The following is an 18349-nucleotide window of genomic DNA, read 5'->3' on the forward strand; positions in this document are numbered from 1 at the left end:
CCCCAAAAAGGAGGGATCACGTTGCGAAAATCGTCGCGGCACGGCAGTGAAAATCGCTGACGAAAGCTCTGATCACGATAGCTCTGATCGTGTCTGCCTGGCTCACTCTACGCCCCGGATCGCCGACGCCGACGACACGCCGGAGCCTCGGTCAACGCTCGATTTCCGGCGCTCGCACGCGCGTCGCACGTGCGTCGATGACGATGGGTCTCGCGACACCGGAGATTAGTGAAGCAGCCAACCGACCGGGTCGGGGAAACCCTTAAATAGTGACACGGGCGCGTCGAGGCCAGTAGAGCAGTGACGCCTATGACGGCAGAGTCACGTAGGAGAGCAGCGGACAGTGAGTGAAGGAGTGTGAAGGTGCGCTGAAGGAGAGGGTGACCGTAGGTTGTTGGTAGCTGCTGGACGGTGCAACACAAAGAGCAAATGAAGGTGAGTGGCTATTGGTGATAGTGGGGAAAGGAAGGAGGGAGAGTAGGGGCAGAGCAGGGATGGAGAGAGAGAGAGAGAGAGAGAGAGAGAGAGAGAGAGAGAGAGAGAGAGAGAGAGAGGGAGAGACAGAGACAGAGACAGAGACAGAGAGACAGAGAGAGAGAGAGAGAGAGAGAGAGAGAGAGAGAGAGAGAGAGAGAGAGAGAGAGAGAGAGGGAGAGAGACCATACAGTGGCAGTGAAGACTCTGGAATACCAGTTCCTGGTGTAGGTAGGGGAGAGTGGGGCAAAGCGGCCACCCTAACGCTTCTCACGATGCCAACGCTTGATTTTTAAACTTGGAAAGATTCTTTCTATACCAATGTGATCCCTATTAAGTTGCCTTTTATTTCAGCTGCGTTTTATTTCCAAAGGCGTTCACATATGAAAGATGTTGACCAAACTTTAAACCTATGCATATTGGCCACTTTGCCCCATACCCTGGGGCAAAGCGGCCACCGGCGTTTTCTCAAGTCCCGATATGAGAAACAAAATAGTTGCCTTGTGTACGACTAGGGTATTTGATGGTGACAAGGTTAAGCGAGGATGGATGTTTACTTTATCATCTTCCACCTGTAGGTAAACAAAGAAAGGATTTTCATGAAAATAAACATTTAATTGCATTATTTGGTAACTCATGCAACTGAAAAGTGGCCAAGATGAATGCATGACGACACATTTGAATATAAATAATGTTTTTTATCCAGATGGGAGCAACTTATGGCCAATTGGGGGGTGGCCACTTTGCCCCGGCCACTTTGCCCCGCGCATACCGTCCGAGACAAAAATATTCCAGCTTAGCTATTAGTGGGGTAAAGAACATTAAAATTGGTAGAATACATGTACGATAACCATGCAATGCATGGACAAGAACGCTTATAAAAATTCCGAACGGTTATGGAATAACATAACATTTAAAAATTGTTAACATAGTTGGTAACCTGGCAAGAAATGCTTTTCCGCGTTTCACAGAACAATGGTGATGGGCCTGAAACCCCGGTCTGGCTCATTCGAACGACCGTGAAGAGAAGTATAATTGGAAACCATAAATTGAAACTGACGCCAGCTATGAGGGGCTAAAACGATGGGTGGCCGCTTTGCCCCGGGTGGCCGCTTTGCCCCACTCTCCCCTACACAGAAGAAAGGTCAGGCTCCATTGCACACTGTTTGCTAGATATCCATACATATTCATGCCACTTTTAAGCTTCTTTGCCAAACCAAAGCTCAGCTCCAGGGCAGTGTCAAGACTCGGTGTAAGCTCTGGACTGCATATCTTACAGAAATCCCCTAAATATCCTTAGTTGCAACTTGCAAAACGGGATATGTCTCCCTGCTTGAATAACAAAACAGCGTTGTTTTGAATTAAGACGTACCGTCACACACGATGCCATGCTCTCCGGGCTAGACACTGTAACCGACATTAGCCATAGGAAAGCGTACGTACCTGCTTATGATCGTACTTTATTTGTGTTCAACATCAAGATAAGCTTGCGGATGCACAAAAGTGCACGAAAATCGTAAACATGAATGCAAGCACGCGCCATCGCTGTAGCCGCAAACTATGCTGTTTGTGGGGTCATCTACCACCACTGACATACCTAATCGACTCAATGTCCGGTCTCCCGTCTCGCTTTCCTAGCGCAGAACCTATCTTAGCATCTGTTTCTTAGGGAAGACTCATGCCCCCCCCCCCCCAATGTGACCAGACGTGAGTGGCCAAATTGTTCAATTCAGATGAGCTTTGGTTATATGTACAAATAGGTAAAATGTTCGCTCTAATCATGAATGAATATCGACCCCGTCAACAACTAGTGTGTCAATCGGTTACTCGATTGTAATTAGAGATGTCAATCAGATACCAAGCTTTTGGTATACCGATACCAAACCGATACCATCTTGGTATTTGGTATTTCAAGGCTAATGCATTTGGTATTTTGTTGGTATTGTGAATCATTCCTAATATAAAAGAGGTTGTGAATTTGGTAAAAAGTTGGTATTTTCCTGAGTTTACCAAGTTGGTTCACTTCAGTTTCGGTATTCTTCCGTGGTTATTGCTGGCATTTGGTTTGGTATCGGTATCAAGATTTTCCGTAATTGACATCACTAATTGTAATAATGTCATCATTCTAATGTTTGCTTGCGAAATAGGGGTTATAGATTTGTTATTTTAAGCAACTAGGATCCAACTTTTCAAAAAAAGATACGTAAACTACCAATGCCGTTATATTTACAGCATACAACATGAAAATATCCATTTACACAATACTATATGAAAAGATGCAGACCATGCAAACACAATATGACCCGTCTTGTCAAGAGCCCTTAATTGAGACCCCATCCCAAGTGACCAATATAAAATGCGTTTTTCAGCAGTGTGTTCGCCGTCTGTCGTCACTGCTGCTAGTGGCAGCCGTTGCCACGGCAACCGAGTCAGCTGGCAGCTCGCCGGCTGGCACCACTCCGTTTCGGTTTCCGGCGAACCTAGAGGAAGCTTTTCGTGCGGACGGCACGCCGGGACTAGGTGGTCGACGATTCTCTCAGGTAAGCTGGACTGGGTTGCGCCAGACAAAGAATATGCTCCTTGAAATTTGTAGGTTACGCACGCTTCACGTTTTACGTTGGTCCGATTGACCAGCCTCTTGCTAAAAATGCACATCAAATTGTCCCTCTCGCCCAAAAGCTGTTTTTGTAACAATCAGTATAAAGTGTGCGTCAAAATGCATAGATTAGTTTCACTTACATAATGTATCCCCGTGAAGGTATAGCGACTTGTTAGAGCTAAATCGTTTTCAATGAGCTCAACAAGTAGATCCAAATCAGCCTCACATAAGCCCTCGCACCAATCACCGTGATAAATAAAATCCCCACTTACCCTTCAATTGCACTCCAAAAGTCCCGCATTGCGTTATCCATATTATCATGCGACCCAGTCTGCATTTGATGACGTGCAAGCGATGCATCATAAGTCATAATCACACTTGAACGAGAGTGATAATTGATATATGCAACTATGTATGTATATGAGTCAGCGTAAGTTTAAATCGCGCCATGTTGCGGTACTCCACCGAAGGACAGCACGTGCTATCACATGATCTGCGTGAGTCAGTCGTGCATGATCATTGATCATGTCGGAGGTGTATTTTTAACGTACAGTGGAACTCATTTCAAACGCATAATGCTGAATGAATACCTATTGCTTGAATACCGGTACACGACATGCCAAAAGTGCATCCTAATTAAATACGCAAAATTGAAAGCAACAGCGATTTCATCCACTCTCCCTATTTTTCCAATTTATTTAGATCAAAATGTCACATTTTGGTGATTTCATTTCTATTTTACTTAAAGCACATTTATATGTTATGTTTATAATAATTACGGAATGTTAAAGGCGACTTAATTTCGTTTCTTCGGGAAGGGAGTGGTGATATATATTACACAAATTGTCGCTCGTGGTTCGCCCTCGGTACTCATGCCGGCACTATATGACCAAGGCTTTATCCCTCGCCCGTATAGGGGGGGGGGGGGTCGAACGGACCCCCCCCCCATGGTTTTTCGCGAATAACTCGCGTAAAAAGAGGCCGATCGCGACGAAACTTTCAGTACCCTCGCGTTAATCAATTTTACACCTACCCTGAAAATTTCATGACCCTGACCCCAAAGACCTTTGACTTGTGACCTACTTTTCGAGACCATGTTTGGCCGGAATCGCGATTCGGCGTATGTCGGCTCGCATTAGCCGCGCGTCTGCAGTCTTTTCGTGGTTTCAAGCGTTCAAACATGTGATATGATGTTGCCCCCATGCATTAGGGTGGGTGTCAAGGTCACCTGAAGGTCAGGTCAGGTCATTGACCTTTGGTGACCTCGGTTCACTTTTTCGAGTTTTACATGTTTCTAGGCCAGTTTTTGGAGCTGAATTCGAATTTAGCAACCATATGAACGTTTACGAAGTAGTTTTGGTACCTTCGTAACATGTTACGAAGCTGTCAGAGGCGGTTGATACTTACTAGGAATACCCAGCAGGACCCCTACTGGTTGACCTGACCTGACCTGACCCGACCTGGACTAAATGCATAAAGACATCATCTGTGATCAAAACTAACATGATATTCGTGATCAGCGCCCCGAAAAACCCCATAGCAGCCACATTTTACGACGTTCTAACAGGTCCCGATTTTCCCGACATTTGGGTCATTGACCTGACCTGCAAGGTCAACCAATGACCTAGGACCTTAAAATTAGGTATCATCGGCTTCCTCTCGTCACGGGCAACACGCTCGTTTTTTTCCGCCAAGCTCTAGCTCGATCAGGGGCGAAACGGCAAGGGGGGGTCCAACGGACCCCCCCCCCCCCCCTTATACGTTCGCGGCTGGAAAAACACCAATACGGGCGAGGGTTATGAAAGATAGCGTGTTCCTTGCTTATGTCCAATTTAGATCTGTTGCTCTACTTCTATTCATAGTGACAATATCACTCGTTTCCAGACAAACGGCAATGACTCGTCCGGTTACGCTTCCGAGTCGGGATCAACTCCCGGTTCCACTTCCGGTACCACTTCCGGTTCCGGTGCCGTCACCGGAAGTGAGCCGGCCTCGGGCCGCCAGTACGGTGACGGCCACTCACAGAGCTACGGCACATCCTGGAACAACCACTACCAGTCGCCCACCAAGGGCTCCAGCTATGACAGTCGCTATGACGCTCCCGAGAAGGGAGACTCCAACAGGTCAGTCCGAACGGGCGTGTCCTGTGGTCAGACAGCTCAGCTCGGAGGCTGATGCGGTCTGTTTTTCCTAATTCCTATCGCTGGATTCATCAATAATTGCCTCATGCTATGCATCATGCTATTGCAACACAAGTGGAAAGCCCAAGTGGGCTGCATCCTTTGCTGATGTTTGATTATCTTCTCGTTGCAATTTTCATTGGCTTTAAATGACAATAATAAAATGATAATCGAAAGGATTTTAATATAACATTTCTACCCCCCCCCCCCTTAACACTGAGAGCTTCGTAATTGAGAGTTTGTTCTCTACGCCAGGTACAACGACGAGGGCCACCACCAATACAACCACAAGGGCGGCGACTCAGACTCTGTCAGCTACCACTCGGAAACACCCTACGGTGGGGGCCACTACAGCGGCGGAACCTACCACAGCGGTGGGGGAAACTACCACGGAGACGGACGAAACAACTACCGAGGTGGCGACGATCACTACGGTGGAGGCGGTGGCCGCTATGATGGTGGTGGAAACAACTACGACGATGGTTACAACTACGGCGGCGGTGATGGTTACGGAGGTAGTAGAAACCACGACGGTGGAAGGAACCACAACGATGACATAACCTCCTACACCACTGGTGATAGCCACTACAATGGCGGCGGTGACGGAAGAAACGACTACGACGGTGACGACCACGGGTATGGCGGCGGTAGAAACCACTACGAGGGTGACGAAAACCACTACGGTGGTGGCGGGAACAACTACGGGTATGGGGGAGACAGCCATGGTGACGATTACGGCCGTGGACACGGCGGATACAGTGGACATGATGAGTACGGTCACGGTTCTCATGATGAGTACGGTCACGGTTCTGACGGCGGGTACGACCATGGCGGGCACGGCGGGGGGTACGGCGGTCCCGGACGAGGCTCCAACGGCCACTCAGAGGATCCCATTGACGAGTACGCCGTGTACAGCCCGAAAATGAGCGGCACGTACCGCCGAAGGAGCGACCCAGGACAGGGTGGTCACCACAGAGGCAGTCTCCGGCGGCCAGTGTCAGAGGGGAACACCTTCAGATACGGTGTTGCAAAACCTCCCGGTGTTGATAGAAAAGATGACTTTGAGGACTTCTCGAGCGGTGGAAAGGCACAGAGCTTGTTGGACATGATCAACCAAAGAACTGAAGAGGCGTTTAGTGAGCCTGAGTCACCAAGTAGATACGCTGAGAAAGGATACGGAGGAAAAGGTGGCTTCAACAACTTCAAAGACTACAGCTTTGACACTGGGAACAACCAGAAGCATTTCAAGATAAACTCGAAACCCATGAAATATCAGAAGAAATATGAGGGATTGGGAGGGCCAGCTGAACATAATTTCGGCGGTCATGGCAAAGGAGAACCCTCTAAGCGTGAGCCATTAAAGCGACCCAGTGGTTTTGATGAATTCATCCAAGAGCCTCCGGCTTTTAAAGGACAGTTTAAGTACATCCAGCAGAAAAACGGCGAGAACGAAGGCAAAACATTTGGCGATTTTCACATTCCCGATCATATCTTTAATGGCGATTCATTCTTCGATCAGCGTAATGAGAAGATTGTAAAGGGAAATAACCATCAAGGCCACAAAAAGCAGCAATCGAACGATGGTGCGTTCTTTACCAGGGGACAAGAACAACACCAAGTCACTCAAAACGACTTCAGGAGCCCAGACAGCCAGTATGATATTCGTGTCAACGAAATGTTTGATAAAATATCCAACCCGTTCCAAAGTCACGGACCGCAAGATCCCGCACATGAGAGTGATGATGTTCACAAGTTCAGTGAGCACGACGATGCTTCCGACACAATGCCCCATAAAAGTCGCTATCAGGAAGTAACCGCTATGGCCAGAGAAGCAGTCGATCCTCCAACTGTTGAGCAGGAAGCGGACATCATCAACCTCAACGAAACCGACAAAGAGCTTTTGCACAATCGCACAAAACGCAACATTTCCGTCAGCGAGGACGCAAACGCTTTGCCGCAATCTGTAGCAGAGATCGACTCCAGATCCGAATCAGGGATCAATTCGAGAGAGGACAAAAAGAGCGAGCCGCGTGAGGTACACCCCGTCATTCATCGCTACTTTGATGGTGTGCCGCACATGATTCACCGCGACATGGGTGACGAAGTCTTTGAGGACGTTGAGGGCAAGTCGGAGCTGGCGGAGTCGAGCCGCGATGCCCGCCGGTTTCGTCTAGGATTCCGCAACCCGTTTAGTTCTAGATCTCGTCCCTTGGTCCGTCGACCACAGCGAGGAACCCAGAGGAACCATCCCGGTCCTGTGTCTCTCCATCCTCCGAGAGGGTTCCATCAGTCGCCGCCGCCGGGAAACCACCAGAGACAGCACAGTCGAGGTGCTGTGAGACCGGTGTTCTCTCTCCCCGGACAACTTCCTCCCCAGAGAGAAACCAGCAGCTTCAACGGCAACCAGAACCCGCCACTGCATCACGGATCTCCGCAGCATCAGGATCAGCCATCACAGCTGAATCCATTCCATTCAAGCATTCACCAGGGACAGCTCCGCTCGCCTCATATCAGCGTACCAGAGTCCACAAGTCTTCAGCAGGAAGCTTCAGCATCTACAACTCAGAAAACTCCAGGTTTTGAAAACGTCGTTCCATTAACAGCTCAGCAGGGATCAGAAGTGTCTTTCAAGAAACCGTTTAGCGGAAACCACCAGTCATACACTGTGAATCATTTCGCTAACGTGCAGCATAGCGAATATCCCCAATCAACCGCTTATTCTACCAGCATCAGCAGCCAAGGAAAAGATCCCGACCAGCGACTGAGCGACAATTTCGTTGATGTCGATGGAGTCTACGAAACTCTCAATTTCGGCACCCAGTCAAAACCAAGTTCTGCCAGTGATCTTGCTCTGTTTGACCCCATCACCCAGGCGTCGACTATCGGTGAGGTCAGGAGAAACGATATCCAGGTCAGCCCCGGATTCAAGCCTGGGGTGCTGGAGCACGGCTTCCTTCCCATCCTTCCGCCAAAGCACCACATCAGTCGTCGCAGCCTGTCAGACGAGGCTGCCAAAGTGAGCCCTTCCAGCAAGCATGAAGTATCGTCAAGTCTCAGCGCCAAATCAACGGAGCAGCTTAAGTCCAATACAGTAACGTCTATTACGCCTTCGGCTCAAGCAGATTCAACAGCCTTACCACAAGTCCAAAACTCCAATACCAACATCAGTTCATCGCTGCTGAATAGCACAGGTTCATCAAGCTCTCCCGCAGACCTGGCGCTGGCAAGCTCTCGCCGTCAGTCCGACTACCAGCCTTACTACAGCAACTACAAGGGTCGCCACGGCTACCGCAACTACAAGACCCAGCAGGACCCCTACCAGAGATATCTGCCCAGAGAAGACGAGAACGACCCTTACTTTAGGTAAGCACCCATTGAAAATGAGGACAACCCGTGCTCTGGGCTGTAGGCAGATTTGTTTGCGCATCGTCATAATTTTTTTCTTCATATCACATGAAGTCAGTCAGCTATCACAAGGTGAACATACCATCAACTTGTGCATGAGTCTCTGAGGAATCCCTGACTATAACAAACCATGCATCCTTTCAGCTCTCTATTACATTATCTGTAATGCTTAGGCTGGGGGGATCCAGAGCGTCGTAAGCCTCGTCGCAGCTGCGACGTGTCGCAAGTTGTGTAGTAAGTCGTTTTTGGAGGGATCTATTGATGAGTAGCGTTACTTAAGAAGTAAAGTCTATCGCAAAGTGCCTGATTTACGACACAACTTACGAATTTGAAATAGCAGTCGTAAGTTGTGTCGCAAGTTGATATGGCCTTGAGGGAGAGGTCACAGGTCACAGGTCATTGGGGTCATGGTCACGAAATTTGCATGGTACGTGGAAAATTGTTGAAACTTGAGATCCTGAAAATTTCGTTGCAATCCGTTGCCGCTAACGCGAGTTATTAAGCAAGAACCAACGGTTCGTCTATGAGGCCTCAATCCGCGCCAGCGAGAGTGTTGAACATGGTGCATAATATGTTATATTCACATTTATTGGGGTATTCATGGATATGAAGTAGCCTAACACCATTCCAGCAACTACTGGCGAATCCAGAAAGGCGGTCTTGGACGTTGCGAGGGGCATCCCCCAAAAGATTCTCCAAATTCTAAAAACGATGTGTCCCAGATGACCCCCATGACCTCGAATTGATCTCTGTGATGACCCCAAGTTGACCTCTGTGACCTGACGTGTCCCAGATGACCTCCAATTGAGCTTTGTGATGACCCCAAGTTGCCTGACGTGTCCCAGATGACCTCCGTGACCTCCAATAGAGCTCTGTGATGACCCCAAGTTGACCTCTGTGACCTGACGTGTACCTTGATGACCCCCATGACCTCCAATAGAGCTCTGTGATGACCCCAAGTTGACCTCTGTTACCTGAAGTGTCCCAGATGACCTCCGTGACCTCCAATTGAGCTCTCTGATGACTCCAAGCTGACCTCTGTGACCTGATGTGTCCCAGATGACCTTCAATTGAGCTCTGTGATGACCCCAAGTAGACCTCTGTAGCCTGACGTGTCACAGATGACCTGCGTGATCTCCAATAGAGCTCTGTGGTGACCCCAAGTTGACCTCTGTGACCTGACGTGTCCCAGATGACCTCCAATTGAGCTCTGTGATGACCCCAAGTTGACCTCTATAACCTGACGTGTCCCAGATGACCTCCGTGACCTCCAATTGAGCTCTGTGATGATCTCAAGTTGACCTCTGTGACCTGACGTGTCCCATATGACCTCTGTAACCTCTAAGTGACCCCTCTGATGACTCCAAGCTGACCTATCTGACCTGATGTGCCCCAGATAACCGCCATGACCTTCAATTGGGCTCTGTGATGACCCCAAGTTGACCTCTGTGACTTGACGTGTCCCAGATGACCTCCGTGACCTCCAATTGAGCTCTTTGATGACCTCAAGCTGACCTCTGTGACCTGGCGTGTCCCAGATGACCCCATATTGAGCTCTGTGATGACCCCGAGTTGACCTCTGTAACCTGACCTGCCCCCAAGTTGCCTTCTGTGACCTGACGTGTCTCAGATTACTTCCGTGGTCTCCAATTGAGCTCTGTGATGACCCCAAGTTGACCTCCGTGACCTGAAGTGTCCCAGATGACCTCTGTAACATCCAATTGTGACCTCAATCTCCAACTCTACTAACTCTCTGTGACCTCATACTCTCTTAACTCATTTCTTCTAAAGCATCGCTTCTAGATGCCCTATAGCGCCACGAATCTCCTGTGATCGATCCCAAAATTCATGGCAACTCACGTGAGCGTTAGCAACCACAAGTCACCCAGTTGAGACAAAGCTTCAGAATCAGAGAACATGCTTGAACTGGCTGTCTCATAAGCTCGCAAACCAGAAGGGCGAATGTTCCTTTATGCTTGATAGAGTTTTCGACCTTACTGACGCTTACTACGGGATCAGCTGATCGTGTAGCCTTTTAAATTCTCGAGTAAAGCGGGTATTTAAACCTTGTCGCAGCTACGTTCTGTCGTATCCTCCGACAAACCCCTCTTTCCTCAACATCCCTCCTTTTTCGCTACGACACAACTTGCGACGGGACATGTGTCGTAACTTGCGACGTGTCGCAAATGGACTTGCGACGCCCTGGATCCCCCCGGCCTTAGTCTTCATGCATTCTTCCAGGTTCCGTTTATATGACAATATGCACAGTTTTGTTGCATATTGCGCAAGACATATGCCATATGCCATGACATGACAATGGATCCCTAATTCCCGATATAACTTACCCATGCCTGCTTCCGACAGGTACGCATCTCGAGAGAACATCCAACACTCGCACGAGAGTGACGTGCCTCCTGAGCTGGTAGATGAACGTCTGAAGGGTCATCAGGAGCACGATCTGTACGGAACGAGAGGAACAAGACGTCCCACCACCTTCAGCCGCAACAAACCTCGACACGCGTAAGGGCACCGAATGAATGGGCGGTCGAAAGACTAGAAATGATATTTGCAAGCATTTACCAGTTAACTTATTGTGGTGTTTCAGCCAGCCTATATTTCAGCACTGAAGGAATAGGTAGATGCAATCTCACCGACATAAAATTTAGCTGGATTATTCGTCGTTCACCTTTTCAAGACTATGCTCATTTTCAGGTAAGGTTGGCAGTTTTTTACGACATAACAATTCATCAAGCACCCTCACCCTGTCTTGAAACTTGTTTGCACAAATGAGACCCAAGATCAATCACCTGACTTGCAAATAATATTTACTTTTATTCAACCCATTTTCAGTCCGAGGGTTGAGTCTGACTACGACTACTATTACGACGACAATGACCGAGAACGTCCTCGGTACGACGGAGAACAGCGGCGCACGGCCGGGTACGGCCCGGGTTACGACAACGACTACGGCGCCCGGCGCGAGTACGACAGGGACTATCGCGACGGCCCACCGTAAGTCGAAAATACGTCTTTTTTAAATATTTATTTGTTTGCACAACGACACATGGCAGTTGTTCTATGCTTGGTACTTCACTGTGTATTTTTGTTTGGACTGCTGCAACTCAGAACCCAGATGTCAGTGATACTTCTGAGCTGCTGAGTTGCGGAGCTGCGTGTGACTGGTGAGTGGTGACTGCTCTGAGTTGCTGAGCTGTTTGTGACTGGTGACTGTTCTGAGTTGCTGAGCTGTTCGTGACTGGTGACGGCTCTGAGTTGCTGAGCTGTTCGTGACTAGTGACTGCTCTGAGTTGCTGGGTTTTTACCCGGGCCAGTGACGGCGCGATCGCGGACACGCTGTCTGACAACGCGCGTGTAATTTACCGTCACTGAGCGTGAGCTACCCACACTTTCCAACGCAGCCAGAATGACGACGAATTGCTAGCGAATGAGCTGCTTTAGCGCCAGCATAACGATCGTGTTCATATCGTTCAATGCTTTGCATGGAAAAAGCCTCTTGTGGGCAGATGGGATATGAGTATCAAAAACCTGTCTTTTACCCCATTATGGTGCCTGGATAGAGATTAAGTCGCTATTTTTAGGCCGAGATTGTCCTTCAGCAAGTATAAAGCCGTCTAAGACGAGATATTTTCTGCCACATTATTTACATATGATTGCTCCACAGAGCGGTTTAAAGCTGATTATTCATTTCTGCAGAAGGAGCCAGGGACGCCAGGACGACTATCACTATGACTACGAAGACTACCCCGCTGACGACTACGACTACGGAGATCACGGCGACTACCGAGACGCCAACAACCGTTACCATGACGACGAGGACAGTGGTTACCATGGTGACGGCGTCAGGCGCGGCACCGGCGGCAGCAGAAACAAGAGCAAGTTCTACGACCCCGGTTACCAGTCTGGGAGATACAAGGACGACCCGACCAGAGACTACTACGGGGCGAGCGGAGATGAACGCATCAGGGACATTGACGGTGAGTATGTAGCACATGTTCCTGTTAGTACTGATGGTCCCAAACAGCTGAGAGATTTAAGTGTACGTATTTTCCTTCAGCTTTCAACGCCACTCGGTTTCTTATAGTCGTTCATCATCGCTGAAGCCCGTGGTCTGTTCTTTGTTCTGGCCCTCGGTAACAGACCCTCAGCTGATCCTAGAACCGCCAGTACCGCTAGTTCCGCCGAGATCCCTGGCCTCAGTTCATTTACATTGAGCCTGCCTACACAGCTCGGTAATTCAGCGTTCAGACCAGATCCCAGCTCTCTCCCGGGGCCTGAGCGCCGGCTCAGCCCACCCCTGAGACGGAGATCTACATCAGTAATTAGCACCGATTCAGCCAGAGTCCGGCATGAGCTAGATAATCCTGTTTGCTGCCTTGTTTTTCGGCTGTTCGCCTGAGCATAGCCACTTCAGGGTATCACTGTGACCTCTGTGGTACTCAAGCGTTTCAAACTGTGCAGTGTTCCGGCTTGGGCACCACCGCAGTTGTTCAAATTTGCCGCAAGTGTGGCTTCAATCTGCACAGCCCGTAACCGCTGCCCGTCCTGGGGGCGATGCGCCATGGAACAATGAGTCCAGCACAGCCGTTTTGATACGGTCTATGAGACGTACGGGGTGAATTATTAACCGAAAATGTCGGATGGGAGGTCGGTTAACCGTGCAGTCACGTGCATATAGTTTCGACCCGTATATTGGGACACTTACACTTATTTCAAACTAGGTATCATTATTTTAGGGCTGGAACACAGCAGCTTTCACGCGCACAAATCGCTTCTTGCTCCTCCCATTGGAATCCATGGCTCGCTTCCAATACGCAACGCTTCGAGCTGCAAATGCTTATTATTTATAAACATGAACCCATAACTGAGTGGAGACACGTCTGCCTCAAATCCTACTTTGGATCATGCTTGCAGATCTGTCGCTGAGCGCAACTCGTACCATGTAAGATTTAGCGTCAGCAATATTTTCAAGCGCTTTTTATTTGTCAACTCTCGCAGTTTTGTCGGCCCATTGAACAAAAACGTTTCCTGCCGTTTGACGTTAGAATAACCCAAGAACGTTTCACGCAGTCACGTAGTCCGCCATCAGTCTGCAGACCACCATCCACGTCCCCCGGCGCTGAGGTAAATCTGGCACTGACGGCTCTCGTCATGACACGCCATATACCGTCAGTGAGCCTCCTGATCCGTGTCCAATGAAAGTGCTCTACTCTCGGGGTTCCCGCGCCTCCAGACACCGAGGAGACCGGAAAAATCGCCAATCATTGCTCCTCAGACAGTTTAGGGCAGCGCACCGTGACACAAAATGGCTCTCATTAGAACGTGAACTCTCGAGATCACGCGTGGTAGAATGAAAAAAGGTCAGTGATCTTTAGCCCCTGCCTCCAGACTCCAATGACATACGAATCAAGAATGTGTGTCAAAAATAACCATGTTGCCGCTCAACTTATTCTTTGACTTGATAAGTCATTTATACCCATCACCCACCACAGTCCACACCCTCAGCAAATGACAGAAACATGATCGAATGTGTCGTGATCATATAAAGCCTACAAATATTAACCCCAATCAACTAACCAATGACGTCTCATTTCTCCCAGGGGAGATCCGGGACGAAGCTCACCGCGGCTACGCTGACTCCCGACGAACCGTGTCAGCCATGCTGGACACGCTGGCACAGAAGAAGACGGACGCCAACTGCAAGGAGGTGGCCAGAGACGGCATGACCTGCTACCAGTGCACCGACGCCAAGGGATTCCAGGTGAGTGAGGGATGTGACGGGCGGAGAGGATTCCTCGATGAATTTCTGCTCGGTGTAGGCATAAATTTCGGATTAATCGCTTCCTCCAGCGTTGCTTCGTGTTTTACATCAAGTTTTTAATAGCTTAATCGACAAAATGTCGAATTTCGTTCCATGCATCGAATAGAAATGCCCTAAAACCAAGCATTTGCCACATGCAATTACTATGCATGCATAATCGTTTGACGCTTGCAAAACCAATGCAGGTCAAACTAGACTTGTCTCGCCACTTACCGAGTTCATTGATTCATACTTTCCGTCACACTAACGAATATTCATCGGTAATAATTTAAATGTCCCTGTATTACTTATTCGTTCATCGATGATCAAGTCATTCAGCTTTGTGCTCCCCAATAGCCGTTGCTCTCATGGTTGAGCCCCCCATCACTTCCTTCCCCAATCTATCCACAGACGGAGGACTGCGCCTACGCCAGCAACAGTAAGGACCCCAACAACCAGCACGTGAGCTACAGCGAGTCCTCCTCCTACGGCGACCCCAAACAGGACAAACACTCCTCCACTCCCGGCGACAAGCACAAGCGAGACGGTGGCGACACCTATAACTTTGACTACGAGCCGGACTTTGACGGGATCGAAATCGACTCGGAACGTGACGATTATCATTCGGGCTCCCAAGGCGGGAGAAACTCTCAGGATCCAGACGAACATTTCTCAGGAGAAGACGACTTCCTAACTCCCGACGAGGAGCAGGATAAGGCCCGCTATCAGACCCCGGGAGCGTTCAAGTCGGGTCGGTTCCGTGATACTTATGCCGGTCGTGTCCGATCCCGGTCTAAGCGTCACGCGGGCCACTATCACGGTCCTGAGGATAACTCGAACACCACCGAACATCAGCCTGTAGCGGATGACTCGTACACCGGTCGGGCCCTGGCGAGGTTTCTAAGTGACGATGAGCATAACCACGAGGTCGGGCCGAGGACTGATACCCAGGGTGAGCTGCAGTACCATGAGGACACACCGCAGTACCGCTCTGAGGAGCCACAGTACCGCGCTGGGGTAGCACAGTACGGCGAAGATACACCAAAGTACCTCCAGGAAGTACCAAAGTACCACAGTACCACTACCACAGTACCACAGTACCACTCGGACGCTCGTCCAGCACAGCGTCGCAGCGGAGGCGGGTACCACGTGCGGGGAGTTGTACCCGAGTACCACCGTAAGGTGGAGTCCTCCCAGTCCTCCGGTGGCGGTTACGACAGGTACGGCACTGGCCAGCGCCGGCCCGCGCCCCCTCCACCATCTCAGGATTACACTGAGGAGCACGACGCCGGTTACCGAGACGGCGACCACAGCGCCACCATCGGCGATCTCTTTGACTACAGGTTCGGAAAAGCGCCGATAGATGACAAGTTTGTCGAGAGGCTGCAGGAAGACCGTCAAGATGACGAGCCTGCTGAATATGAGTACGATGATTCCGAGAGGCCTGAGTATGAAGACCCCAACGTCCCTGACTATGACTATGACTATCAGGGAAGTGGCCAGGATTATGAGTATGTGGACTACCCCTCACAGCGGCGGCCGTCCAGAGCTCCTGAGGACACACCCAACAGGTGAGCTATAGGACAGTAGGATGTTTCACTAATTTATTCAACTAACTAACCGTTTACTCATTCATTGATTTATTCATAGATAGATGACTAATAACCATTTATGTTCATTTAATCATTCATTTTGTAACATGAGTGGACTGATCGCCAGGGTGCACAACAAATTACAAAGCTAACACCACGGTACGTTTTCCACCTATACGTTCCAGATATTCCGACTACCGAGACGGCCCTCCCCAGTACTATTCAAGAAACCCCAGCGGACACACTTACCCCGCAGTCGACTCGTATCCAGCTCAGCGACAGCAGCGCCGCGGTGCGGAGAACTCCAGAAGCACTGACAGTCAGGAACCCGAGCCATCTCAGCGCAGCTACGGCGCAGATGGTGCTGCCACCTACAACAAAGACCGATACCAGCGTCATCAGGCGGACGATCGTGACAACAGCGTCAAAGAGCGCGAGCGAGCGCAAGACATGGCACCTCTAAACGACGAACCAGCCCCGTACGAAACTCACACCTACGCCAACCCTGACGCCACTCGCTCCTACGAGGTATCCGCCCACTCGAGGCCCTCTCTGACAGATGACCTGGGCATGCCCCGGGGGTACCTCCATAGCGACACTCGCCCCACGAACGGCCGATCGGCTCCCGGGTACGGGGACGGTTCGGAGACGAGGTATGACCGCCCGGAAACATACGCCAGCCTGAACCGTGGCTCGGCCATGACCCGGCAGTACCAGGACCCAGGAAGGGAGTTCTTCAGGAGCCACCCGGTCGGCTTCGAGCACTTCCCCAACTTTGATTACGTCGAGAAGGAGAAGAAAAATAAGTAGGCCTCGAGAATCGCTTTCGATGTGACAGTATTTTAGTATGCTTACTTGTTTTGTTTCTGTTTTGTGAAGATATCTCCTGGTGTGTTAGTTATGTTGTCATCGTTTGTGTTTAATTTTGTTGTTGCCTGACGTTTTTGTATAATGTAAGGGTGTAAGGACAGGACATAGTAACGCAGCACATGTGGTAAAATGCAAATATGTATATTCGATTTATTGCAACATGTTCTGTAAGCGATTCAGTGCCGGCGAGGCGCTCGAGGTGAAGGTAGTAAAATTGCAAATATAGTGCAATGTATAAGGAATACTCAGAAAGCGACCATAGCTGTATCGCGGTAGGACTTATTTATATTGCAACAGTACTGTTTTATCTAAAGTTAAGCTAATACTTTAGTTAGAATTTAATATGTGTGGGTAGCAACCCAGCTGACAGAAAAGTAAGATATACTAATATACTGATATACTGATATACTGATATTATATCTGCTGGTGAATGTACAATAGAACAAAAAGATCTATAGTCAAATGGCGCACTCAAACGATTTAATTACCGAAAACTGTCTAATTCGTTTATCACTTCTAACGGTGCCATAATATAATTGGTGTGGGAGAGTTACTACACTAGCAAGTAGCAAATACCAAGGCAGTAAGTAACATGCACTCTTCAATCTTCATGCATTCGTGCATTCTTCAGTAGGTAACATGCACTGCACACCTCATCTTAAGTCACATTTCAATATCAATTTGCAATGTACAGCGTTGTAAAGTACATTAAAGAGACTTGAGAATTTTTTACCGGCTTGTTTTTATGAGAGTAGGTATATGTACGCTGCAAGTATTTCTGTGTTAACTGAAACGATTTCTGTGTAACGCACATGTTATGATAACCGTTATGCAAGCTATGTCGAAGTACAACAATAAAGCACCTTCTTTGGCACGCATGGATCTACATAATGTGAATTTTGATGGGAAACGAATACAATGAAGATGTTCATCGGACGTAAGCGCGAGCCTTTCAGCGAAATGTTACTTGAATCGTGTTTTTTTTTAAGTTCGCTTTTCATTGCAAACGTCTAGTTGAACACTGCACGAGACTTATTAGCTGAGTTCATTGGAAAACTGGTTAGCGCACATTGCATTTCACAGTCGTTTTACTTGATCACAATATCGCTACGTGACGCCCATTTTCCCAACTAGCATTTTGTATTTCCCTGTATTTACCACCCCACAGCGATGTTCGACCTGTCTATTATAACTGACCTATCAATAAGTCTCTCACGGCGTTTAGCACTACAGCACTGCGTCGGTATCCAAACACATTTTGCAAATACTAGCCGTTTTCACGACGGCCATCTGGTATACATTTGGTGCACATCTGGTGCAGACAGGTGCAGATTTGGTCAAATCAGGTTCAGTGTGTCTCTTAGTAGCTATCAGCTAGGGCTGCACTATTTGCTTATATGCCTGCTTTGTC

The 18349-nt window shown here is 48.9% G+C and overlaps 2 protein-coding genes across 2 annotated transcripts; both read left to right on the top strand.

Annotated features, from left to right (window-relative positions):
• Positions 1 to 5055: 5055 nt before the first annotated feature.
• LOC122367636 (glycine-rich cell wall structural protein 1.8-like) lies at positions 5056 to 8620 on the top strand (the record flags this gene model as incomplete). The annotated part of the gene is made up of 4 exons (XM_043340942.1): positions 5056 to 5196; positions 5509 to 6340; positions 8126 to 8269; positions 8495 to 8620. Coding segments are annotated over 4 exons (1243 nt in total), but the record flags the coding sequence as incomplete, so codon positions are not given.
• Positions 8621 to 14203: 5583 nt separating this feature from the next.
• On the top strand, positions 14204 to 17812 carry LOC122367630. The gene is made up of 3 exons (XM_043340934.1): positions 14204 to 14437; positions 14888 to 16047; positions 16254 to 17812. Exons 1-3 carry the CDS (start codon positions 14204 to 14206, stop codon positions 16876 to 16878), a joined length of 2019 nt encoding a protein of 672 aa, XP_043196869.1. The 3' UTR covers positions 16879 to 17812.
• Positions 17813 to 18349: the final 537 nt, after the last annotated feature.

This window comes from Amphibalanus amphitrite, unplaced genomic scaffold, assembly GCF_019059575.1.
Source record: "Amphibalanus amphitrite isolate SeventyFive unplaced genomic scaffold, NRLGWU_Aamphi_draft 000884F_arrow, whole genome shotgun sequence".
NCBI classification, from domain to species: domain Eukaryota; kingdom Metazoa; phylum Arthropoda; class Thecostraca; order Balanomorpha; family Balanidae; genus Amphibalanus; species Amphibalanus amphitrite.

What these genes read in the sequence shown, in the direction of transcription:
- LOC122367630 (XM_043340934.1), top strand. Translation starts at nt 14,204, where the DNA reads ATGTGTCGTGATCATATAAAGCCTACAAATATTAACCCCAATCAACTA. An exon ending in CCGACGCCAAGGGATTCCAG is followed by an intron (nt 14,438 to 14,887) that starts GTGAGTGAGGGA and finishes ATCTATCCACAG; the next exon opens with ACGGAGGACTGCGCCTACGC. An exon ending in CCTGAGGACACACCCAACAG is followed by an intron (nt 16,048 to 16,253) that starts GTGAGCTATAGG and finishes TATACGTTCCAG; the next exon opens with ATATTCCGACTACCGAGACG.